Source organism: Salvelinus namaycush, chromosome 4, assembly GCF_016432855.1.
Source record: "Salvelinus namaycush isolate Seneca chromosome 4, SaNama_1.0, whole genome shotgun sequence".
NCBI lineage: Eukaryota > Metazoa > Chordata > Actinopteri > Salmoniformes > Salmonidae > Salvelinus > Salvelinus namaycush.
The window spans coordinates 23155614-23173067 of NC_052310.1; the positions used below are offsets into that span (position 1 = coordinate 23155614).

The 17454-nt window shown below is 44.9% G+C and overlaps 2 protein-coding genes across 4 annotated transcripts; both read left to right on the plus strand.

The window, feature by feature from the left end:
* Positions 1–4832: 4832 nt before the first annotated feature.
* si:ch211-106h11.1 (volume-regulated anion channel subunit LRRC8D) lies at positions 4833–8460 on the plus strand. Its single transcript, XM_038990721.1, has 4 exons — positions 4833–5753; positions 5861–6111; positions 6831–7208; positions 7338–8460. The coding sequence occupies exons 1-4, from the start codon at positions 4833–4835 to the stop codon at positions 8458–8460; spliced, it is 2673 nt and encodes an 890-aa protein (XP_038846649.1).
* Positions 8461–10113: 1653 nt separating this feature from the next.
* Positions 10114–15950, plus strand: ddx39ab (DEAD (Asp-Glu-Ala-Asp) box polypeptide 39Ab). 3 transcript variants are annotated; one of them, XM_038991499.1, is made up of 10 exons: positions 10130–10179; positions 11161–11373; positions 11582–11709; positions 11805–12081; positions 12349–12467; positions 12605–12736; positions 12851–12960; positions 13147–13291; positions 13477–13624; positions 15731–15941. In XM_038991499.1, the coding sequence occupies exons 2-10, from the start codon at positions 11166–11168 to the stop codon at positions 15745–15747; spliced, it is 1284 nt and encodes a 427-aa protein (XP_038847427.1). In that variant the 5' UTR covers positions 10130–10179; positions 11161–11165; the 3' UTR covers positions 15748–15941. The 3 variants fall into 3 exon arrangements, with proteins under 3 accessions (XP_038847425.1, XP_038847427.1, XP_038847426.1); XM_038991497.1 differs by having other exon boundaries at positions 10114–10179; positions 13477–15950; XM_038991498.1 differs by lacking the exon at positions 10130–10179 and adding an exon at positions 10711–10977 and having other exon boundaries at positions 13477–15950.
* Positions 15951–17454: the final 1504 nt, after the last annotated feature.

The following is a 17454-nucleotide window of genomic DNA, read 5'->3' on the forward strand; positions in this document are numbered from 1 at the left end:
GTGCTAAGCTTATAGAGACATACCCCAAGAGACTTGCAGCTGTAATTGCTGCAAAAGGTGACTCTACAAAGTATTGACTTTGGGGGGGTGAATAGTTATGCACGCTCAAGTTTTCTGTTTTTTTTGTGGCATTTCTTGTCTGTTTCACAATAAAAAAATATTTAGCATCTTCAAACTGGTAGGCATGTTGTGTAAATCAAATGATACAAACCCCCCAAAAATCTATTTTAATTCCAGGTTGTAAGGCAACAAAATAAGAAAATTGTCAAGGGGGGTGAATACTTTCGCAAGACACTCTACCTGGGCCAATCTCTGAGCCATTTGCCCATGGCCTCTTTGAACTCAGGGGTCAGGTGTGTGTTGGTTGGTGTCAGAGCGGGAGGAGGCTGGTTCTTTATAGAGGTCACCTGATGCTGCAGCTACAGAAACAGAGAGATCACATATATTATGAAATAAAGGGTGTGTGTGTGTGTGCGTGTGTGTGTGTATTACCGTGTTGCTGACGTCCTCCAGGGCCCTAACTCTTCCTCTGGTAAAGAGTAGGTGTTCTTGTAGATCAGCCACCTGCTTGCTGAACTCTGTAGCTTCCTGATCCAGGCGACGATCAAAGCTCACACTCTCAAAGTCCACACTAGAGACAATACAATACAAACCAATACAATACAACTTTATTTTCGTTTTTGGGAGAGGTTTGTCTTGTAGAATAGAATACAACATAACTTTCAGGAGTAGGAGCTAGGGGCTAGGGGTTAGGGGCTAGGAGCTAGGGGCAAGGCACTGAGCTTGTTTCAAGACTGAGGGTGGACAGGTGAGTGTGTGCCACTCTCATGTCCTCAATCTCGGTCTTCACACACCTCAGGTCCTTAGTCATTCTTTGTAACATCTATAGGGGAAGAAACTAAATTCAATTCAATTGTCTTCATTCCTTCCTGAGAGGCAATTATTGACACTGAAATTAAAGAATATTGGACGAAACACAACGTTTGTTTTTAAACTTTGAAGGTATGTCAATTTAAAGGCGCGTCTCACCTCGGAAATGTCCCGTTGCTGGTTTTCTTTCTGTTTCATAATTTCAATCTCTCTCTGCAAGACACACACATGCAACAAGTCAGATAACCAAATGAATATGTCCATCAGGCTTGAGGTCAATTCCATTTTAATTCTAGTCAATTGAGAAAGTGAACAAAACTCCAATTTAAATGAAACATTTTCATAATTGAAAAGCATAAGAGAATAGGAATTGGAATTTTAGTGTACTTCCCTGAAGTGATGGAATTAAAATAGAATTGATCCCAACCTATTTTCGGTATGCTCTCTCTCTCTTCCCCCTTCTCTCACTTTCTCTCTCTCTCTCTCACCAGTATAGTATCCATTTGCATTTTGAAAGCTGAATTCATGATAGGAGTTCCATGCTGTAGAAAGAGATTCAACAAGTCCTTATTGGACAATCAGGCTCATAACTTCAATGCTACATTCACCCAATCAAGGCATAGATAATAGACATGAAACAAACAGTAGGGCTAAGTACAGTATTAGACAGATGAAAAACAGGTCCTACCGTAGTCTTTTGAGTCAGATCAGGTCGAGGGTCAGGTTGAGTCGGTCGGGTCATCAGATTAAGGTTCATAGTGGGGAATGCAGTCGAAAACAGGAATACTGCTGGGAAGACATCGTAGTACTAGTTATACAGAGGACATCTAGTTGATTAGGAGGACATTTAGATGTGTAAACATGTGATGTAGCACTCACCGAAGGTCAGAAGAAAGGGGAGGAGGAAGAGCAGGATGGCAAACCAGGAAGGCAACCAGGAAGGCAACCATGAACGGGCTACAGGGGGAAACACATAGAGCCAAAGCTAATACTAATGCTAACAAACAAGGCACAAGCAGAGAGGAAAAGCTAACGCTCAGCTAATGCTAACAAACAAACTACGAGCATAGAGAACAGCTGTCTCTGTTGTCTCTCGTACACAAACACATACATATTGCACTCACTGCAAATAGCATCGGTCCTTGTGCCAATTCCACTAGAGAAGCTCCTGCTGGAGCATGTCCTAAGCCTTTGTAGCTCATGCTCGAGAAGCTCAGGTTGGGCTCCAGGGCCACACTGGGGGCCACACTAGGAAGAGACAGGAAGGTCTGCCTTCTCTGGGTGGCCCTCAATGTCGGAGCCAAGTCTGACATAGGGAGGGAGAGGGGAGAGGCAGAGAGAGGGAGATAAGGGAGGTTGAGTATTTTAGACATATACAGTATATTGTGTATACATATCCAATTATTTCAGATCGACACAAATGTCTAATCCAAGCAATGGGGTTAGAGGGTAGGCCTGGTCCCAGATCTGTTTATGTTGTCTTGCCAACTCCTATGGCCATCGCAATGGCGTGACAATGACCACAGGAGTTGGAAGGACAGAACAAACAGATCTCAGACCAGGCGACTAGTCGACACAAGGGGCTAATAGACGTTGGCAATGTGAACACCAACTAGCTAGGACAGGAAGTGATGTCTGCAGTACCAATGTCATCAGCATTGATGTTTTGCTCAATGGTGAAGTTGGTGGCACTGACAGTGCTGCTGGCCTGACTGGATCGGGAAGAATCCTATGTCCCCCAGTTTTCTTCTTATTGAAAACCCTGAGAGGGACACACACAGTTTTAACATTGTTCTAACAATACCGTTCAATACAAAAAAGATCACACGCAAGATGAACTCATACACATAATCACCTGACGGGGCTCTCCCTGTAGGAGATGCAGGAGGAAGACTCATCATCAGAGGACTGGTTATAGTACCCTCCGGTTACTAGCCTCGCGCTTCTCCTAGGCATGACTGAGAGAGTAAGATTTATTTATTGATTTCAAATTAGCCTACGTTTAAACAAATAGGCCTACTGACTAAAACCAGGCATTTTATCACATATATAAATAGCCTTCTACTTACCGGAGTCTTGCAATCATAGGCTACAGTCATTTTCGCAGTCTGTAAAATCAGATGTTGCAAGAGCAAGTGAAACTTTGCAAATGAGCCACTGTGTTGAAAACTGCAATTACACCGTTATTTACATCGTTGCGTAGAAGGAGCCCAGGGCACGTCATAATCGGCTCTCTGCGCGCTCTGGACTATTTGATTGACGAGCAGTGCGATCCCTACCCTAAACCCTAAACCCTAACCCTAAACTTAACCCATACCCTAACCTTAACCCATAACCTAACCCTTACCTTAACCCTTTTAAATGTCAACTTCATTGGGGTATGTCCCAAGGATCCCGGATAGCGCTGATCCTTGATTGACAGCGGTCCTCCCGCTCATTCGTCTCCAAATGTCCATTGATTGTTCGAATAAGTAACCCCATGAGTTCATTTTATTTATTTATTAGGTTTATTTAAAAGGGACCATGCACTATTAATACTAATCTCACAAGAAATTTGATGCATTGTAATTTGAATTATATTTAGCCTAGCTAAACAGCTCATTAGGCTTCATCTCCCTGGCCCCGGCAGCTGAACAATAGCCTTCATCTTTTCGGTTTATTGGAGTCTCATTATACAAATTGTAAGCCTATAAGCTACTGTAAGAGGGAACATGTGCCAGCCAGGGTGAAATAAATAAGCACAAAAGACACTGTATTTTTTTTGTAGTCAATTATTATTTAAAAAATATATTTGTTTGTAATAATACTTTTGGGGGGGAGTAGGCCTAGGCTTTTGGGGGGGAGTAGGCCTAGGCCTTCTATTGCAATAAAAGGCTTTGGCTACGGACTGGGCTGAAATTAATTAGATTTCTTCTCAACATCTCACTTCGTCATGACAACCGTTAAAGAGCCAAAACCCCGTGTGTGTCGCCGCGGCGCTCCACTCTCAACACCAGTCACCGCCAGCAACAGAAAAAGTTTTTTATGAAGTTTCATTCTTGAGAGAACCGGACCGCACCGGACTAGTCACCCCAGAGCGATGCACCGCGCAATTCACTGTTGTTTTCTAGACACCGTTTGAGCAGCATACAGACAAGAAAACGTTTTTGTGAAAGAAAAAGCTGGCTGACAAACGTGCTGTGGTATCAGGTAAGTTTTATTATTTTTGCATTGTGTTATTTAACAACTCTTGAGAATAATTAAGGCATCTGATTTAATAACTGATTAACTTTGAATGCAAATCTTAGCCTAAATATTGGCTACTGAAATATTGCATTCCAATGTCAAACTCACATAAATGTGTAACACAATGCAAATGACACTTCCAATATTCTGTAGTGCACTTTTCCTCTAGCGTACCCTACCTGTCATAACCAGGGCACACTGGTATACTGACTAGACTACTGCCTAATATATGGCGGTGTGTGTCAGGGGGATGAAGAAGACAACCAGGAGCCAGAAACGTCCTCTCATTCAGTTAAATCTACAGTCAACGACATGTCACATATTACCCTATTACCTTAAACTATATTAAACAAGTAGTTTTGAATCATATTATCTTTCAGCAGGGTAGGGTAACCACTTTTAACTTTGTATAACAAAGCTCTCTGTAACAGTTCTAAACCACAAGACTTGTTGGTTGGGGAAAAACGTCATGGATTGAACTGGAGGCCAGTCTTGTAAATAGTCTGTCTCCTATAAAGTGCTCTTTTTCCTCTCACTTCCTTTTCTGATGATTTTGTCTCTTTCCCAACAGTCAAATCTCCTACACCAGTGTTTTTTAAATGTTGGGCCTGGTCCCACTGGAGGGCTGCAACTGATTTCTTTCAGGTCTGGATCCTGGCACAATAAGCATTGGAGTTGGTGACAGCAGAATCACTATTCCACCATTTTGTTAGTCAGTCCTTCACCCAGCATAAGCCATGTTCAGCCTGTCAGAGCTGGCCTCTCTGAGTGAGCGTCAGGGCAGCTCCAAGCTGCTGAAGCCCTGGTGGGAGGTCTTCATGGAGTACCTGGTGGTGCTGATGCTCATGGTATCTGTGTTGTCAGGCACCCTGTTGCTATCTCGCGACAGGGTGGTGTGTCTCCCCCTGGACCTCACTACCACCCCTACTAACCAGAACACCTCCTCCAGCAGTGGTGCCGTACCTCAACCCCAGCCCCCTAACAGGCCCCCCACCAAACCATCCCCCCTACCAGCCAGCCCTGGGACCCCTGCTAGGGGCAGACGCACCCACCTGGACTACCAGCAGTACGTCTACATTAGCCAGGTGTGCTACCATGAGGCCCTGCCCTGGTACTCCCGCTTCTTCCCCTATGTGGCTCTACTCCAGTCCCTGGTGCTATTGGCCAGCGGTTGCTTCTGGTTCCACTTCCCCCTCACCTCCGCCCGCATAGAGCACTTCCTGACCATCCTGGCCAAGTGCTGTGAGTCTCCCTGGACCTCCCGCGCCCTGTCCCATGCTGCCCGCCAGGAGGAGGGAGGGGAGGAGACAGGCCCCCAGGATCTCCAAACGCCTCCTCCTACTCTCCTGTCTTCACCCCCTGTACCCCGCAACCGCCAGTCCAGCCTGGACTCGGGCACAGACAGCCCCCTGCTGGCGAGATCGGATAGCGCGTCCACTGCCGCCCCTCCCTCGCCCTGCCCCTCCACTCTCTCCCGGACTTCCTCCCTGTCCTCCATGTCCCGGGCCCGTGTCCCGGCTTCCAAATCCCCTGTGGTGCTGGATGGTTCACGGCAGGTTGCCAGTTTGGACCGGAGTGACGGGGAGCAGGCCAGGGCACTGTTCGAGAGGGTGCGCCGCTTCCGCTCCCACTGTGAGAACTCTGAAGTCATTTACAAGGTCAGGGGTCATTTACTGAACGTTTCTGAACTCTTTTTTGATATATCTGTTTACCATACCACACCTTCACATTCACTATCCCTGTTTTCTCCTCTCTCCTGCTGTAGGTGTACTTGGCCCAGACGGTGTTCAAGCTGCTGCTGGTGGTGCTGATAGTGGGCTACACCACTCCTCTGATGAGCTCCATCTCGTTCACCCACACCTGCCTGCCCCAGGCCCATGCCCTGACTGGCTACAGTGCATTTGAGTGTACCCATGCCCTGGCCTCTGTCCTCCACAAGTTGCTGCTGGCCTACGTCAGCCTGGTGGGGCTCTTTGGCCTGCTGAGCATCTACACCCTCAGCTGGATCCTCCACAGGTCTGGATAGCAGATTAGTGGCAACATTTTTATGAGTGTTGTGACTGTAATTTGCATTTTATTTTCCCATCTATTTTAATTTGCTCTGCAGCCAGTGGTATAAAGTACTTAATTAAAAATAATTTAAAGTACTACTTAAGTAGTTTACTTTACTTTACTATTTATATTTTTTACTAACTTTTACTTTTACTTCTCTACATTCTTAAGGAAAATAATGTACTTTTTACTCCTGACACCCAAAAGTACTTGTTACATTTCGAATGCTTAGCATGATAGGAAAACAGTCCAATTCACGCAATTCTCAAAAGAACATCCCTGGTCATCCGTACTGCATCTGGTTTGGCAGACTCACTAAATACAAAATGCTTCATTAGTAAATGAAGTCTGAGTGTTGGAGTGTGCCCCTGGCTATCCGTAAATGAAAAAAACTAGAAAATCATGCTGTCTGGTTTGCTTAATATAAAGACTGTGAAATTATATATACTTTTACTTTTGATACTTAAGTATATTTAAAACCAAATACTTTTAGACTTTTACTTAAGTAGTATTTTGCTGGGTGACTTTCACTTTTACTTGATTCATTTTCTATTAAGGTATCTTTACTTTTACTCAAGTATGACAATTTGGTACTTTTTCCACTACTGTCTGCAGCATATTACACTCTTAGTACCTTTGTTGTTAACTATACAATGCTCTGTTTGTGGTTGTGCACCCCTCAGCTCCCTGCGTCAATACTCCTTTAACAAACTGAGGGAGCTGGGCTCCATGAGGGATGTCCCTGACTTATGTAATGACCTGGCCTTCCTGTTACACATGGCTGACCAGTACGACCCCCTACTGGCCCAGCGCCTTTCCGTCTTCCTGTCACCCGTCAGCGAGACACGCCTGCTGGAGGAGAGCCTGGAGAGGCGCTGGGGTGCCGAGAGGCTGCGCTCCATGACCACGGTCGACCCAGAGGGACGGCCCCTACTGCAGTTGGTGGCCCTGCCGCGCCTGCCCCCCGCCCTCTTCACCCTCAGCCAGCTGGTGGTGCTCAAGCTGGAGCTCATCTCAGACGCCAAGCTCCCCGCACAGGTGGCCAACATGACCTCACTCAGGTGAGCCATATAGCCAACAATGAAGCCACCAAATATTAAAATAATCTACATGCAATATACACTTTATAGAAGTGTTTGGCTTGGTGTGTTCTAGACAAGGGGCTTTAACTGTTTTATATGTCACAACAGGGAGCTTCATTTGTACCACTGTACTGCAGCCATGCAGCCTGGTGCCCTGGTGGTTCTGCAGGAGCGTCTGGAGGTCCTGCACCTCACCTTCACCCAGGCTGCAGAGATCCCTGGCTGGGTCTACTCTCTCCGCGGCCTGCAGGAGCTGCACCTTTCTGGCCGGCTGGGCTGCGAGGGCGGAGTGGGCCGTGGCTGGGCCCTGGGAAGCCTCAGGCAGCTCCGTCACCTCCGGGTGCTGGTCCTGAGGGGCATGCTACAGCGTGTGCCCGGGGAGCTGGGGGAGTTGGCAGGGAGCCTGGTGAGGTTGGAGATCCACAACGAGGGCTCCAGGCTGCTGGTGCTGACGGGCCTGCGGCGTGTGGCCGGCCTGACCGAGTTGCAGCTGCAGGACTGCCACCTGGAGCGCCTGCCCTCTGCCCTGCTGGCCCTCACCAGCCTGCGCACCCTGGACCTGCAGCACAACAGCCTGCGCACCCTGGAGGAGCTCCTAGGGCTGGCGCACCTCCGCCGCCTCTCCTGCCTCAGGCTGGCCCATAACCGTGTTCTGGCCCTACCGGCTAGTGTTGGTGTACTGCGTGCTCTGGAGCTCCTGGACCTGGGGTACAACCAGCTCCAGAGCCTTCCCCCGGCCCTCTTCAACCTCCACCACCTACGTCGCCTCCTACTGGCTGGAAACCTGCTGGACGAGCTGCCAGCAGATGTAGGGGCGCTGACATTTCTCACCGAGCTGGACCTGAGTGGGAACAGGCTGGAGAGCCTGCCTCCAGAGCTCTTCAGTCGCTGTTTGGAGCTGCGGAGCCTGAATGTATCCCACAACTCCTTGGGTTCCCTGCCTCCAGGGCTGAGCAACCTGAGCCAGCTGTCCCGCCTGGACCTGCGCAGCAACAGCCTGGAGGAGCTGCCCATGGAGCTGGGCTGCTGTTCAGGACTGCATGGAGAAGGTCTGCTGGTGGAGGACTGGCTGCTCCATGCACTGCCACGACATGTGAAGGAGTTCCTAACCCAGTCTGGCTCTCATACCGGCAAATCCTTAGAATCACACTCCCGTCCAGACTCAGATAGCTTCCCCTACTTCTCGGCTACCCAGTGGAGTTTCTCCTCCGCTCTGGAATCACGGATATAGAACTGGAGATGAATATTGTCTAACCATTCATAGAATACATTCAACATCTTGTAGTGTTTGTATTGTTTCGGACAATTCATATATTTTTTACTGCTTATTTTATTTCTGACATTTAATTTTTTACCACCTATTTTTCTTCTTGACCACTCTTTTTTATATTTATCACTTGTTGAGTTTGTGGGGTACATCACTGCAGAGCTGACACATCCACAATCTTCCTAGACGAAAGTTCATAGACTTTGCTGCAGTAAAATGGTTGATACCTTATGTCCCTGTACAGTTTATATAACATCCATATACGTAACCCTATGGAAAAACTGAGAAGTCTTTGCTTCCACTTTGAGGTAAAGGTAAAAACAGTATTTTGAAGGAGGCTGCATAAGACTGGATGAATGCATGTCCTGCTACACTGGATTAGACATTGACATGAAACAATTGTTATTATCTCCATGGCGGAGCTCAGGGATCCCTCCACAGGCTTACTGAAACTCTGGGCTTTCTGGGACTTGTTTGTCTGAGGAGGACAATACCCTGAGCTTCAATGAGCTTATGAAGTTTAAAGGCCTAAACTGTACATGTGGAAAGACTGAAATTGGACACATTGACTTAAACGACCAATAAGATTAACATGAACATTTATTCCTACTTGTTTTGCACATATTTAATCTTCAAAAAACTCAAATTAATCTTACTAGCATTGGGTGCAACCTTTTGTGAAGCTAACACTGACGTGAAACTAATACAATAGTGTGCTTGTTCAGAACATTACCACTTTATTGTGACTATCGAAATTATTAAAACTTGTTAAACATTTTTGTACGACTAATAATATTAATTACAGTACATGCCCTTATTGGTGCTGATTGGGACTATGTTATCATAACACCTGCAACGTAATACAAAACACATTCCAATGAATCTTTGCAAAAACATTTGCCCCTTCGGGACAAATACATTTTATTGAATAAAGGAAGTGTGTGTGTGTGTTCTACTGTACACAAGACCATGGTCAAACTTATTGACTGAATTAATGTAATAAACTATGAAAGTCCCGCCTACTTCCTGGATCATGTACCATAATGTTTTTAAATGAGATTCAACATTATATCATAATATTCATAAAAACGCGATCATTTATGATATATGTAAAATTATATCTGTTTTCATGGCTTAATTTACTTATGCTCAATACATTTTTATAAGGTATTAGATTACAAAATAGAAAACGCAATCGAAAATGTTAATGAAAGACAACAGGCGATTTAAGATTTGTAGACTTTGCCATTTGTCAAAGTAAAAAAAAAACGCGTTGTTTAGGAGCGCAAAGGCGAATCGAGCTATTGCACACGCGCACTTCACAGAGTAGGCGTTCCCTAACGGAAATATGCAGATGCGTGCTAGAACAGGCTAATAGGATCTCGCTAGTTCGTGCTTGGCGCTTGCCCACTATTTTCCATTGGAATCGACAGGCTGTGGTCTATCTTGGTCAGTTATAAAACATCTTCGGCAGCAGTGCCTATCGTCACTGATGATTGACAGCTTGACTTAGCCAATCGTGATACGATTACGAGTAGTTTCGTCAAATTGACACGTAAAACAAACCAATGATATTGCTGTATTTAGTGGAGGCGGAAGTTCTGGCTTGTCCTATAAACTGAGGCCTCTCCATGTGGTTTTGAGGAGCATTTTTCGGAGGTTGAATTGTAACATCACTGTGAGGTAAGACGGTAGCTAATATGGCTTATTTCTGTATTTTTTGTGTGAATATTCTGGTTGTTGTAGTTGTATTAGAAATTACCAATAACTTTTGATGGTTTTTGGATAAGCAATATATTAGCAAATTCATTGTAAGCAGTGTTAGTTCTGAGCAAGGCATCTGGGAATAAGGAAGGCTATTTTGCTAGCTATGCTAGCACTAACGTTAGCTAACCAAAACCGGTCCAAGTCTTCCGAAACTTGGAATTAGCCACGTGTGAATGAACATGTTGTGTAATTTGGACAATAGTCGGCCTAGTTCGATAGCTCGCTACATTGATAGTTTTATTAGTTAAGGTTAGCTAAATTACTAGCAGTTATGGTAGCTAACTAGGTTGGCCTAAGCTGTGTGCGGCAAAGGCAGAGTCGATTCATGACATTGTTTGCGTTAACGTAACATCCGTATAGTAACGAGTGAAGTCAGAGATATCTCTGTTAAATAGCTACGGAGCTAGCCAATCCCAACCCTTGTTGACGAAACCTTTGAGTTGCTTACCATTTATTACAAATTGCTAACTAGCAAGCATGGCCCCTGGTTTTGTTTGTAATACATAATTGAGCTGTTTATTTTGCTGTTGAACGTGGATAGTTTGCAACTAGATAACAACTTAACTCGATAGTAATGTCTTAGCTAATTTGAGACGTTAACTGCAGCTGTCAACGTCACGATTTATTTAAACGTTGATGGTTTGGTGTTACTGAATGTAAACTTTAGAGGGCTCTGTAGACTAACGTTACCTTAGAATATTGCTTATTTCCATTGTAAGTAGTTAGATAGTGGGGATGTTAGTCTGTTAACCACTAAATCTCCTGATTGAATACATATTTTTATAAAAAATATGGTCTTGGGGACAATATTTAGTCAAAAGCAAATGGTGACAACTAGTGTGAATGACCAGCCATTATTCCCCCCCCCCCCCTCCCTTCTAAAATTTATTTCTGTAGTCAGAATGGCTGAGAACGATGCTGACAATGAACTGCTGGACTATGAAGAGGATGAGGAGCCTCAGGGAGTCCCAGAGACGGCTGCCCCAGCAGGCAAGAAGGAGGTGAAGGGCTCCTATGTCTCCATCCACAGTTCTGGCTTCAGGGACTTCCTGCTCAAACCAGAGCTGCTCCGTGCGATTGTCGACTGTGGCTTTGAGCATCCGTCTGAAGGTGAGTGCAGTGGGTGGATGAGTGGCATAAATGGAGGTCATGAATAGCTGCGTGGCATGTCTGGATACAATGGAGTATAGATGGCTGAGTGTCCATGGTCATTGGGTGTTGATGGACTTTCTTGTCAATTACAATGTGTGTTATGGTAAACAAGGGCTTTTTTGTTTGGATAAAGATGGTGTACTGACCAAATGTCATTGTTTTCCAGTTCAACATGAGTGCATCCCTCAGGCCATCCTGGGAATGGACATCCTGTGCCAGGCTAAGTCTGGTATGGGCAAGACGGCAGTGTTTGTTCTTGCCACACTACAGCAGATCGAGCCTGTGGATGGACAGGTCAGTATCTGCACTCTGGAATGTCAAGTTTCAAATATTTGTTATGCATAACCCACAGGTGATCTATTAGCATCAAATACTACCATTTCCTCTAGGTGTCAGTTCTAGTAATGTGCCACACACGAGAGCTGGCCTTCCAGATCAGCAAAGAGTACGAGCGCTTCTCCAAGTACATGCCCACGGTCAAGGCAGCCGTGTTCTTCGGGGGCCTGTCTATCAAGAAGGATGAGGATGTGCTGAAGAAGAACTGCCCTCACATTGTGGTGGGAACCCCTGGCCGCATCCTGGCCCTCATCCGCAACAAGACCCTGAACCTAAAGAACGTCAAGCACTTTGTCCTGGATGAGTGTGACAAGATGCTGGAGCAGTTGGGTGAGTCCTGCTTATTATTCTGGTCCTTTTTGGAAATGCTCCTTTTTCACTTAACTTTTAATTCAAGCCGTTTTTGTTATGTACCCCCCTGAAATATGAATTCTAGCAATTGCAATCTTGAATGTAATGTGTAAACATGGGTTTTCCCCTGTGGAGATCTGTTATAACATGTAGACTGAGCAAAATGGGTGTCTTGGTACTTGGCTGTTCTGGGGGGTAGTTTGAGACTTGGCTGTTTTATCCATGGTCCCATTTCTCTTGTTTCAGACATGAGGCGTGACGTACAGGACATCTTCAGGCTAACTCCACATGAGAAGCAGTGCATGATGTTCAGCGCCACCCTCAGCAAGGAGATTCGACCGGTCTGCCGCAAGTTCATGCAGGATGTGAGTGCAGGGGGTAGTACTGCCACTTCATGCGGTTATGGACTCCAAATGCTGTTTTACAAACAACTGTCTTTGCATTGACTTCATAGAAAAGGAGATTTTTGTGGTTCTGAAGTGACATGCTCTGTCTCCTGTAGCCCATGGAGGTGTTTGTAGATGATGAGACCAAGCTGACGCTGCACGGTCTGCAGCAGTACTACTGCAAGCTGAAGGACAGCGAGAAGAACCGCAAGCTCTTTGACCTGCTTGATGTGCTGGAGTTCAACCAGGTAAACCCACACACTAATGGTATCATTTTTATCCCTGTAAAAAGGTAGTCGTGTTTGTGCTGTTTCCTTGTGAATGTTTGCTATAGTTCTGTAATGTCACCTGTGTACCTCTAGGTGGTGATCTTTGTCAAGTCAGTGCAGCGCTGTGTGGCGCTTTCTCAGCTACTGGTGGAACAGAACTTCCCTGCCATTGCCATCCACAGGGGCATGGCTCAGGAGGAGAGGTCAGTCTCTGTCGCTTACATGCACGCCGTTCTCTCACACATCTCCAATTAAATGGATTCCCAAATGCTGAATTTATGCAGCTGAAAGCCTCAATTAACTCAACACATAGTTGCCTTCAAAGGGCAGCCTCTACATCTAGTAATATCTATAGCAGCTGTGTTAATCCTCTGACTGTCTATCCCCAGGCTGTCCCGGTACCAGCAGTTCAAGGACTTCCAAAGGCGGATCTTGGTAGCCACCAACCTGTTTGGTCGAGGGATGGATATCGAGCGGGTCAATATTGTCTTCAATTACGACATGCCTGAGGACTCAGACACATACTTACACAGGGTGAGTCACAGAACTGATGGAGCCTCAAACACCTTTCTTCTGGTAGTGAATGGTATTTCCAAATACCTATTTCAATGATTGCACCTGACTATTTCATCAACTTGTCATTGGCCTCTGTAGATCTCCCTCTAAAGGCTCATATATTATTTGAGTTGTCACTCCCATCTGACTCTCTTGCCCCTCAGGTGGCTCGTGCTGGGCGGTTTGGAACCAAGGGTCTGGCTGTGACCTTTGTGTCAGACGAGACCGATGCCAAGACTTTGAATGACGTGCAGGACCGCTTTGAGGTCAATGTGGCCGAGCTGCCAGAAGAGATCGACATTTCCACTTACAGTAAGGCTCTCTCCATCCTTATACATGCAGCCTCCCATGGAGGTTTCTCCACTCAAACGGACATTACTTGTTATTCTTGTAAGTTGAGTCATAGTTATGTCTTTCTGTCACTGTCTGCTGGCAATTGTTTAATTCAATGTTAAAGGGGAGTGAATGTAGTGAAGAGGGTCTAAAATTGACTTGGCTATCATAACAAATGTCATTGTGCCCTGTGTTCTGCTTGGGGTATGCAACATCTGTTAATCATTAGTACTCTAATGCTGGGCCTGAAAGGTCAGAGGGATAATGTCAGCTCATTGAAACCCCCAAGATAAATGCCTGGTATAATAACTTATTGAGTAATGGTGGTGACTAGAGAGAATTGGGCTGTCCTCCACAAAAATCTTTGCCGCTCAAGTCATCTGTTCTTTCGACCAATTGTTTGGTTGATATTTTAGTTTTTTTGTTTGTTTTTTACGCGCTTGTCTGATGCTTTAAGCCAGGTGTCAAACTCATTCCATGGAGGGCCTAGTGTCTGCTGGGTTTTGGTTTTTCCTTTCAATTAAGACCTTAACAACCAGGTGTGGAGTTCCTTACTAAACAGTGACCGTGATTGATGAATTAAGTCCAAGGGAGGAGCGAAAGCCCTTAAACTCATTCCAGAGGGAAGAGTGTGTGACATGTGCTTTAAGCACACATTTTGATGAAATATCAAATCAAAGTTTATTTGCCACGTGCGCTGAATACAACAGGTGTAAACCAATGACTCGGGAGCCAGCGTTCCAGTACCTGACCATCCTCCTGCTGGCCTTCACAGATTCTGCCATTATGCTCCTGAAGTTGCCACTAATACGTTACACCAGGGGTTGGCAACTTTTTTCCCCCCATGTGGAATGCCAATTTAGTCAATTTCTACCGATTTTGTGTGCCAGTTAAGGGTTTCATATGCCCTTTTTTTATGGAACAGTGGTAATAAATTATATACAAATATAAAAGTCACTTCTATTGCCAACTATGTAAAAGATGGAAACATTGCAGCCTGCAGATAAAAAATATTCTGATTTTATAAATATCCTATGAATCACATTGTTGCAGACAGGCCATGCCTAGCCGAACTCAAAATATTATCAATTGGGGCCTGCCCGACGCGTGCGCTAGCAAACTTGACACATTATATAAAATATTCTGGGCCCCTGTTTTGCTGCACCAGTGAGCTCTGAACAGAAGCCACTGTAGGCTATTTGCGCAAGGGATAAGAAGTAATCAGGAAGACTTATTTTGCCATTTCCACTAGATCAGAGCATGATATTTTTCCCTTTCACTCAGTGGTTATCAAGAGGGCAGGAAAGATTTTTCAAATACATTGAGTAACTATTGTCATTCTCAATGTATGTTAACAGACTTTGTTTACATGCTGTTTGAGGTTACTTTGAAGCTCCAACTCATTAGTGGTGGTGAGTTACGCCAATCAGAAATGCAATCGTATCCCCAAATGGGCTTATTTTTATAGGTCTACATTTGCAAGCAGGCCAGGTAGCCTTAGGCCTAATTCTATACTCAACATTGACAGGAGCACTTTAAACAAAAGACAATTACTAAATGGAATTAAATACATCTAAAGTTGTTTCTCACAAGTGTGGCCTTGGTTGTGTAGCCTTGGTTGTGCGCACTGACAGTGAGAACAAGACTGCAATAATAAATACATTAACTGAAATTATGGTAAACATTGTAGATTAGAAATTATGTAAATCAATGGGAAATGTACTACTTGTGATGGGGAATTGATGGACACTAACAAAGGGCTAACGATTCACACAATGATTGTGCACGAATTGGTGGGAGAGCGCATTCTGGAGAGGTGTTTTGTGCCTCTTCGCCACAATCCCCTTGGACTGTGCCATGCCTGTGGCCTCCAGTGGATTAGTCCACTGAGACATGCATGAATCTCAGGTTTATGTGCCATAAAGACAAATGTGGGGTCAGCCCTGAACTGGGTAGGTCTTAGTGAATGGAGACCCCATACATATTAACCTGTGTGACAAGCTGGAATGCCCAGCTGTTGCTTATGGAGATGGTCTTCAGAACAGCGTCTCTTCTCTCCTTTCTCACCCACCACTTTCTTTCTAGTTGAGCAGTCCAGATGAGTCCTCCATCCCAGAAGAAATGTCCCCTAACCCTGAATATCTGTCCTTGTTTGGATGAAAAACCCTCCTCGCTGTTTTATTTTAAGCTCTGTTCCTTGACTATGTTTACCAAGTTTTTTTATTTGAATGTATCATTGGGTGTTTTCCATTTTTAAATTTGTTGTGGTTTGGTCAATGAAATTAAAACTTTTTATAAAATTCCAGTTTCTGGTCTAATTTTGACTGATTACATGTTACTTAGTGTGCACATTATGCAAATCTTCAAATTACTTTATTTTTTATTTTTTTGCTTGTTAAATAGGACCATCAATTCCGCTTTCAGATTGCATGCAATCTTACAAAACGTTGGGCCGAATCTAAAACGCAACATCAGGAAAGTCTGAAGGGCTTCTTGGAAGTTACTCTATACTGTGAGTCCCAAGCATGTGGTGGTTGTACGCTGGCTCACTGTCACAGCTAGGAAATCTAGGCACAACTCCATTTGTAAGGGCTCGTAAAAGGAGGGGCCATCGCGGCTGATTTGGAAGAACCATATTGTCTGTCTGCTGGTGCATGATTGACCCCAGTGATCATGGCTCTATTAATGGGAGCGGGACATCTGCGGCATCCTTCCATACCTTAAGGGACATCTGAGACGGGAGCCGTATGGTCGGTGAAGAAAGTCCCATTGCAAATGTACGGTCCCTTACCTGACGTCCGGCGACGTTTCAGAAAATCGCGGCGGGCGGCGGAGAGCTCTTTCAGGAAGTCACTGAAAAAAGTCTCGGACTTTCGGTTTCCGTTTTATAAAAAAGACAAATTTTTGACTTTTCCTCATTCTCGAAAATTCCCACGAGGGAAAATAAATAATATTGCACGAGCACGTGGCAAACGAGCGCGGCCTTTTCTCCTAAACTGAAAATATTTCGAAGACGAAACTCGGCGAGCGTAGGTTTGGAGTAATGGGCAGTTGGCCCCGAACGAGATGGCGTCGAGGCCTCGGCGCTTTTTGAGTTATGGCCATTTTTCTGGGATTAAAGGGTTAAAACGCAAGTAGGGTGCTAATTTGACCGCTTCATGTCAAAGTACATAAGCATATGGTGTCAGGAAAAAAAAGAACCAGCCATTTATCTATCGTAATTTAAGAGAAATCGTACATTGACCGTTTGGTGATGTTCACAAAAAGGAATTTTTTTTCTCCAAAAATTCACAGATCCAGCTGCAGTTTGTTCAGACGAACATTTTTAAAGTGGGTCTCGAAGCTCTGCGAGAATTCTGTGATTTTATGAAATGACACACACTCATTTAACCCTCTGTTAATAAGTCAGTTCTTAACATTAAGACTTAAAACTCGATATTAACTGAGCCTACCCCAAGGAGGGTATGTGTTCACTTTCAGCTTCCTATGTCAACTGGAAGTACCTTAAAATGGTGCCATAGGGTCAGGTTTGAAGGGTAATAAGGTCAGATCTTTTCAAAACTTCACTTGTGTGATTAGACAACCCTCATGAACTGTAATCAGTCATTTTTCCCAACAGATGTCAAAGAAAAGCTCTCTCACACAAACACACACACACAAAAAGGAAGGATGGAGTGAAAAAGTACGGTGCTTAAAGACACACAAAGCCTGCAATGGCATTACTATTATCTCCAGGCCGTGCCGAGTTCAACGAGATGCCCCGCTTGACCGTAGCTCGCTCGGTCTGAGCGCAGCGACCGTTACAAGAG

Coding starts and splice junctions, on each gene's coding strand:
- si:ch211-106h11.1 (XM_038990721.1), top strand. CDS start 4,833: ATGTTCAGCCTGTCAGAGCTGGCCTCTCTGAGTGAGCGTCAGGGCAGC. Junction 6,112..6,830: donor CTCAGCTGGATCCTCCACAG/GTCTGGATAGCA, acceptor TGCACCCCTCAG/CTCCCTGCGTCAATACTCCT. Junction 7,209..7,337: donor GCCAACATGACCTCACTCAG/GTGAGCCATATA, acceptor ATGTCACAACAG/GGAGCTTCATTTGTACCACT.
- ddx39ab (XM_038991497.1), top strand. CDS start 11,166: ATGGCTGAGAACGATGCTGACAATGAACTGCTGGACTATGAAGAGGAT. Junction 11,374..11,581: donor CTTTGAGCATCCGTCTGAAG/GTGAGTGCAGTG, acceptor ATTGTTTTCCAG/TTCAACATGAGTGCATCCCT. Junction 13,292..13,476: donor CAGACACATACTTACACAGG/GTGAGTCACAGA, acceptor CTTGCCCCTCAG/GTGGCTCGTGCTGGGCGGTT.